This window comes from Mastomys coucha, unplaced genomic scaffold (assembly GCF_008632895.1).
Source record: "Mastomys coucha isolate ucsf_1 unplaced genomic scaffold, UCSF_Mcou_1 pScaffold5, whole genome shotgun sequence".
NCBI classification, from domain to species: domain Eukaryota; kingdom Metazoa; phylum Chordata; class Mammalia; order Rodentia; family Muridae; genus Mastomys; species Mastomys coucha.
In genome coordinates this window covers 97,737,002-97,745,057 of record NW_022196911.1, presented here as the reverse complement: position 1 = coordinate 97,745,057, position 8,056 = coordinate 97,737,002, and the positions used below count along the sequence as shown (strand labels likewise).

Sequence of the window (8,056 nt, the reverse complement as noted above, 5' to 3'; positions counted from 1 at the left end):
TAAAGGTGTGTCTCCTAGCTGCCTCTCCAGTACTGCCCACCCCTACTCAAAACAGGCCCCTAACAGAGAACAGGCCACTCTTTGCAATGAGGCCTTAAACTCAGTGATCTGTCTGACTCTGCTCCCCAAATGCCAGTATTAGACCTGTGCCACCAAGCCCACCCAGCCTTGCCCAGCCTTTCTGACAAACACTGTCATCTGCAAATTTCAAAGCTGGAGACCCACACAACTGAGTTTCCAGAACTTGCATAAACATCTTATAAGGTTTCAAATAAGTTTATGATTTTGTGTTGGGCTGGATTCGTAACTGTCTCCTGGACTGGGTTGGGTTGGGCTTCCTAGAAGATGTTTTAAGACTCTAATGACATATTGTGTAAAAGGGGAGGGCGGACCCTCTGGCCACATTTGAAACCAGAGCTCTTGTTAGGTTAGGAGATAAGACCTTCCACTCCTCAGGAAGGGAGGGAGGGGAGAGCGGAAAGCTAGGCCTTAATCTAATCAAGAAGTGGGGATCCAGAGAGACGGGGAAGGGGGGAAGGCGGAGCAGCCAAAAGCTCAGTGGTTGTAACTTGTTTGGCTGGGAACTAGGATCTGAATGTATCCAGAAGTAGCTGTGTGTCCTTGGGCAAACCCCCACCCACTCTGATCCTTAAGGGCTTTTCCTTCTCCTTTCCCTCTTTTACCTTGAGCACGTGCAGTACCAGAGGACTGACGAGGGCAAGGATAGAGCCACCGCCATCTCTGCCCCCAAGACTGAGAGGCTCCAAGAAGAGAAAGCAAGCATGGACCACACCCTTCCTATGGATTCTACATTCAGACGTGTACAAGGAAAAAGGGTGGCCAGGAGCCCCAACTCTGGGCCTACAGGTCTTCTCCAACATCACTTCATAGGCTTCTAGTCCCAGCTGCCACTTCTGCCCCAGAGACCCCCTCCTCTGAGGAAAATCCACTTCCTAGGGAAACGAGAACACACTAAAAACAACCTGCTTCCAGCCCTCAACCGCGCCATCCCACACCCTTGGCCCAGTGTTCAAAACTCAGAATGCCCCAGGCAGGGCTGGGGACTGGGACACCCTGTCTCCCACTCCTTCCTAGTACACAGGAAGACAACCACAGCTTTGAAGCTCTCCAGCCCCATTGTTGGGTCAAGGCGGGATTATTTCCAAAGCCCCCAATGACCCTCCAGGCCCCCAGCTACACAGGAATTCCCCAGGGCTCCCCTCTCTCCACCAGACTGTCAAAGCAATTGCCTTTTCCCCTTCTCTCATCTGCCAACCTTCCTCTCCTTCAATAGTCAAGCCCAAGGGTTTGGGGGGCTGGAACCGTTGCATAGTCCTGGGGACCATGATCCCTGACCTGCCCTACGGCTAGGGCATAAATGAGGAGGGTCTATTTTTAAATAGGCAAGAAGGAATGGCATTTAGCTGAGCCAGAATCAAGAGCTGGCACCTCAGAAGCCTCTTTGCAAGAGAGAGAAGGGAAGACATCCCTAGACCTCTTTCCTCGGATCTAGAGACCTTAATCTCAGAGATGACTAAAGGTAAAAAAAAGGAAAGAAAGAAAAGCAAAACCAACAAGAAACAAAAGCAAAAGGTCAGTAAGGAGTTTAAGGCAAAAGCAGAATTGGGATGGGGAAGAAAGCTCTTCCAGGACAAGCCTTCTTCGGGTCATGCCCTTCCCAGCCTGGTACTGTCCCTGACCTATAGAACTGTTCTAAAGGCCCGAAAACCATCAATCAGGTGTGCCAGAGAGGTCAGGTAGCACACGTTCCAACGTTCCAGGCAGAACCAGCCCAGCAGCTCTGTCAAGCTGTCCCTCGCACTGACGCACCCTTGGGCACCCTTCCGGATCAATGCACAGGAGTGCATACACACACACACACACACACACACACACACACACACACACACACACACCCTCCCCCCACACCCCATCCTGCCAGAGCTTCAAGGGAGTTGAAGGACAAATCTAGATGGCCCTGGCAGCAAGCTTCAGCTTTTGGAAAAGTAGCCTCCCCCAGACTGAGCTGCAGGGAGCTCCCCCACCCCCACCCCTTTATCAGATCCAAGGGCAGGATTGTCAAGCTGCTCTAAGGATCTCATGTTTGCAAAGGCCGTGGGTGGGAGTGGGGCCTAGAAGGTTGTCCTTTGCTTTCTCAGGACTCCCACCCAGAAAGATTAGGAGATTCTTATTGTTCTATCAGACACAGCTGGCCTTCCTGCAGGAGGCGGGGCCCCTGGAAACCTAAGCAGGAGCTCGGAGACATTAACCCCTTACTGTGTGTGTGGTAGGGTCTCACCTCACCTTCGACTGACCCTCCTGCCTCTACCCCGCCCCCCAAATGCTAGGACTGCGGGTGCACACCACAGCTCTCTCAGCTTGTTCCATTAACAGTTGTAGACGGTGCCCTTCCCATCTTCTCACAGGTTGGGAGTGGGGTAGATGATGACTGCTGTCCCCTCTGGGAGAAGAGCTGCTGCTCCCATAGCTGAAGACTCAGGCTTAGTCACCAGGCCAACCCAGGTCTTCGAAGCTCCAGCTGCTGCCAGAGAGCCACAGTCAGCAGGATTGAGCTCTTGGAGGTGGCTTAAGGCCAGGAATTACTTTCCATCCTTGCTAAGTCCTCCAAAAGGGGAAAGAAGTCGGACTGACCTGAACACGCGGGCAGGGCTGATGGAGCCAGAGAGAGACTCTTCGTGGTCATGGGCACAGAGAGACCTAGGAGCAGGTACTTTGCCACAGGCAGGCCTAGGAGCAGCTGGTCCTCTGGAGCAAGGGCCAGAGGAGGTGAGAAGATGAGAGGAGTCATGACCCCTAAACTAGGTCAGGCAACAATAGCTTTTGGGGTCTTCAATTTCCTCCAGAATCTGCACCAGCCACTCCCTAAGTACACAATCTAACCTGTGAGTGCTCGGTTTTTTTGTTGTTGTTGTTGTTCTTTCAGGATAAGCAGCCCCTCCTCCCCCTATTTTCCATGCAAATCCCAAACTCTCCACGGGGCGAGAGGAAGTTACCAGAGCTAGAACAAGAGCTAGAATCATCCATCTTTAATAACTTACAGGCAAATGCTAAAAAACAAACAAACAAAAAACCCAGTAATACAGAGGACACTCGAGGCTTATAAAAAGGGGATCTACAAATGTGGGGAGAATTCTCGGCACTTTCACAGACACAGAACGACTGTGGGAAGAGCAGCTGAGGAGACCCCGCTCCCCAATTGTGGAGAGCAGAAAGATGTTCTCAATTCATCCCCCCCCCCAAATGCACTCTCTGGATAATCTTCTACACACCCTCCCCCTGCAAAAATAAAAATATAGATCCAAGTAAAATGCTAGGGAAGGAAAAACGAGGGCTGGGCCGAGGTAGTAGTTAGCAGTAACATTTGTCTCCGCTTTTGCAGCCTCTCCCTCCCCTCTCTCTACAGGTGAAGGGCAGTGAAGGCACTTCATCTTCCCTCCCCCTTGTGGCACACAGGGCCACCTATGCTCCTTCAGTCCTTTGAGGTGGGCAGATCCAGCACCCAGGCTGGCTGAGAGGTCACAGGCCCTGCCTGACTACAACATGTACTGACCCCTAGCAGGTAGGGTAGGAGCAGCCTCGGGTCACCGTCTCTTCTTGCTCGACCGAGGTGCCTTCTTCCTCTTCAGAATCATCTCATACAAATGCTCCAGTCCTGGCTGCAGGCCCAGCCCGTCCACAGCACTGCAGCCCTGCACATGGGTGAGCGTGGCAGCTGCCAGCTCCCGGACGGCCAGCCTCTTCTCCACCTCTGCTGCGCTCAGTGCCCCCGGCTGGTCCTGCTTGTTGGCCAGCACCAGCACCGGCACCCCCTGGTTGTCGGAAGCCTTGCTGATCCGGTGTAGCTCCATTCTAGCTTCCTCTAACCTCTCGATCTCTGCAGAGTCCACGACAAACACCAGTCCATCTGTCCGGCGGGTGTAGGAGCGCCACAGTGGCCGAAGCTTCTCCTGACCCCCGACATCCCACACTTGGAAAGTGATTCCACGGGAACCTCCCAGGGGCACGCGGATCTTCTCGGTGTTGAAGCCCTTGGTGGGGACGCTCTGGACAAACTCCTTGAACTTGAGGCGGTAAAGAAGGGACGTCTTCCCGGCGGAATCCAACCCAATGACCACGACATGCAGGGCCTGGAAGTGCGGCAGGAAGGATGAGGCTGTGGGGGCCATTTCAGTCAAGTGGTTCCCCATGGTGAACTAGGGCGCAGGGCAGACCTCAGGAGTAGGACTGGGCCTCCAGCACAGGCTAGAAAGAGGCCTTGAAACGGCAGGTAGCACAGCTGAGTTGTCTAAACAAGGCCAAAGAAGAAAAAAAGAGAAAGGTTTAGAATAAACACGAGTCGGCAACTTTTGGGATCCTTTTCATAAATCTGCACCCCCACTCTTCTAAATATTCCTTTTATGAAAACAAGGTTTTTAGGTGCCTCTTTTTTTTCCCCACAGTAAAGAAAAAATATTTTGTGCGTGTGTGTAAGCCACCCACAGCCCGAGTGTGGAAGTCAGGACAACTTGCAAGAGTAAGTGGGTCTCAGGGATCGACTAGGGTCCTCATGTGTTAGGGTAGGCGATTTTAAATCCTGAGCCATCTCCAATGCCTTTCTCCTTCTCCTTTTCTTTAAATTAAAAAAAAAAAAGTAGTTACAGGTGTAACCCAGGCGTTCTCCTGCCCTAGGGGCCCTAGGAGAGGCCCTGAGGTCAGAGAAACCCTCAGGTGCTAGGATCCGAGGGTGCGGAGCTTGCAAGCTAGATCCGAAGTAAGGTCGTTTTCCTGAGCCCCTCTCCGAGCCGAGGGAAAGCAGAAGCTGTGCTCTCCATTCCCCAGAGGAGATTCCTTGCAGGAAGGAGGCGGTCGGGCAGTGTGCCCAAAGTAAGAGCCCCCACAAGCTCGCCATACCCACATCGCTGGCATGCCCCTGCGGGCGCTGTGACCACCATCCCAGGGTCCTGCGACTCTCCAGTCTGCGGTCCACACCGGCTCCCCCAAACCCCGCAAGCCGGCGTCTTCGCACCGTCCGGACACCCTCCGTTACCTGCAGCCAGCCGCACTCCCCGCCAGCCACGCCGACCAGCCACAGACCGACTCGCTGCCTCTCAGACACAGCGGACTTTGCAGTGCCGCTGCTCTGGTTCCGTATTTAAAAACACTCTCGTGACGTCAAACGACGCGAGCCAATCCGCGCCCCGGAGGCGGAGCCGGCCTCTGCAGCCCCAGCCTGAGAGAGATTGCTCCCTCTATCCGGAACCGCTTAATTTCATCTTTTCTACCTTATTCAGTTATTTGTCAACCTTATTCAGTATTTGGAATAGAGCCTAGAATTCATTAGGGCTGGGAGGTGGGAAGGACCAAAGGAACAGGCATGGCTGCGCCTGACGAGAGAGCATGGAATGAAATGTCTAAAGATGACACCACCCCATCCACTTTCCCTCAGTCAGGCTGCGGGGACCCACCAATAGTTTCCTTCCACCTAAAGATCTGCTCGAAGAGATTCTGACACGTCTTCGTATCTTCCCTCATTCAGTAGTACTCATTCAAGTCGCTTCGTCTAGTTTGCAAAGCAGTATTTACCTGGAGCCCCCCATACAGATACAGCTGACTCATAGTACTAAGCCCACTTAATGTATGCATTTAATGTACACTGCCGCTGACACACCAGAAGAGAGCATCGGATCTCCTTACAGATGGTTGTGAGTCACCATGTGGTTGCTGGGAGTTGAACTCAGGTCCTCTGGAAGAGCTGTCAGTGCGCTTAACCTTATGTAAGTTAAGCTACTGAGTCAGTATATGCCCGTGTGTTCAGTAGGAAGTGTCAGATCCCCTGGAACCAGAATTAGAGACAATGGTGACTGCCTCACATGGGTGCTGGGAACTGAACCTGGGACCTCTGGAAGAGTAGTAAGTGCTCTTAACCACTGAGCCATTGCTTCAAGCATGGGGGGGGGGGCGGGTTTGTTTGTTTTAAACAGGGTCTTTTTATATAACCTTAGATATGCTGGAACTCACTATGTAGACTATGCTGGCTTCACACACACAAAAATCCACTTGTCTCTGCCAGGCAGTGGTGGCCCACGCCTTTAATCCCAGCACTTGGGAGGCAGGGGCAGGTAGATTTCTGAGTTCGAGGCCAGCCTGGTCTACAGAGTGAGTTCCAGGACAGCCAGGGCTATACAGAGAAACCCTGTCTCAAAAAACCAAAAACCGAAAAAAAAAAGAAAAAGACACAGTTCAACTGTACATAACCACAGAATGTAATCCCAGATACTCTGGAGGCTGAGGCAGGGGGACACTATGTGCATAACCTCTCTAGGCTAGATAGTGAGTTCAAGTTCAGCATGGGCACCTTAACACAACCCTATTTCAGAAATACAAGTGAACCAGGCATGATGGTGGAGCAGTACAGCGTTTGCCCAGCGTGCACAGACTCTGGGTTCTGTCCCAAGTACTGCAGTGAGTTAGTAAACAGATCAAATAAAGCTCCTGTGCATGAGCCAGAGTGCTAGGGCCACAGACACCTCAAGCTTCAAAGGTCTCACTCTGTAGTGAGTGACAGGCAGTGGTGGTTCAGGAAAACACAGTATAAGTTTGATTTTTTTTTTTTAACAAATCATCTAATGGGGGACTTCAGAGGGGAAGAACGTGTCCGGCAGAAGCTTCTGGAAAGTTTCTAGAAATGCAGCACTTGGGTGGGGGCATCATAATCAGCAGTTGCAGTTCTGGTTGTCCTGAAGGGGAGGGCAAGGTGACCAAAAGGACAACAGGATCACCCTTAGTAAAAGCTACGTGTAAAGAGGATTGGGAAGGGAGGAGGGGAAGTCACTGGCCGACTGTGAGAGTCCAGCCCTTTCCTGCCGGCCACCTCCAGCAAGGGCTGATAAAGAAGTTGAACACCAGCATGCGTTGCCACCGCTCTGTCCCCTCCCTACCACAAAATCAGCCACCTGGCTTGTCTAAGAGTCCAGGGGACCTCCAAATCCCTAGAGACCTTCTGAGATTAGTCTAGGGCCAAGACCTTAGAAGAGAATCTTTTTTACACCCCGAAAATGGGGATGATGAGACAGACTGGAACAGCAACTAAGAGCAGAGCAGAGCAGAGAAGAGAAGAGCATAGTGAAGCCGGGAGAAGGGAGCCATGGGGTAGGCCAAGGGCACACCACCTACAGAGTGCACCGCGTGCGGGGCTCTAGTCTAAAAGCTTAAGGCAGTTGCTTTCTCTCCTTTGTCTTTCTTTCTTTCTTCTTTTTAGATTTATCTATTATTACAGATTAGTACACTGTAGCTGTCTTCAGACGCACCACAAGAGAGCATCAAATCCCACTAAGGGTGGTTGTGAGCCACCATGTGGTTGCTGGGATTTGAACTCAGGACCTCTGGAAGAGCAGTCAGTGCTCCTAACCACTGAACCATCTCCCCAGGCCTCTTTTTTTCTTTTTCTTTTTGTTATTGTTTTTTGTTTTCAAGACAGGGTTTCTCTGTCTAACCCTGGCTGTCCTGGAACTCAGAGATGTGCCTGCTTCTACACAATTTGCTTTTTAAAAAAATCATAACTGGCTGGGCAGTGGTGGCACATGCCTTTAACCCCAGCACTTGAGAGATGGAAGCAGGAGGATCAGTTATTTAATCAAGGCCATCCACTGCTACATAGTAAGCTTGAGATGAACTTGGGCTGCAGAAGACCCTGTGTCAAAACACCAGCAAGCAAACAAAAAACTAATAACATAAGGATGAGAGGGACAGATGGAGAGAGAGGGGAGATGGGCAGTGAGAATAGGTTGCTTGTCAAATATCTCTGAGACTTTAAAGCTTAATCATCAGCAGATTTAAACAAACAAACAAAGCACAACATCCCAAGATCCATGTGCAGTTTGTCTAAATAGAATTTGAAGCACAGAAAGGCTACAGTATTTATCCAAGGTCACTGGCCCTGCCACCTAGGAATTGTGCAAACAACCCTGGCTTTGAACAAAGGTCCTAATAACTGTGAAACCACCAAACCCACACCCACAATTTGTCAGGTGTCAGGCCATGTTTTTAACACTCCCTC

The 8,056-nt window shown here is 51.3% G+C and overlaps 1 protein-coding gene across 1 annotated transcript; it reads right to left on the bottom strand.

Moving 5' to 3' along the window:
- Positions 1–3,032: 3,032 nt before the first annotated feature.
- Arl4d (ADP ribosylation factor like GTPase 4D) lies at positions 3,033–5,148 on the bottom strand. The gene is made up of 2 exons (XM_031351776.1): positions 5,048–5,148; positions 3,033–4,306 (listed from the first exon to the last, which is right to left on the bottom strand). Exon 2 carries the CDS (start codon positions 4,206–4,208, stop codon positions 3,603–3,605), a length of 606 nt encoding a protein of 201 aa, XP_031207636.1. The 5' UTR covers positions 4,209–4,306; positions 5,048–5,148; the 3' UTR covers positions 3,033–3,602.
- Between the last annotated feature and the right edge of the window lie 2,908 nt (positions 5,149–8,056).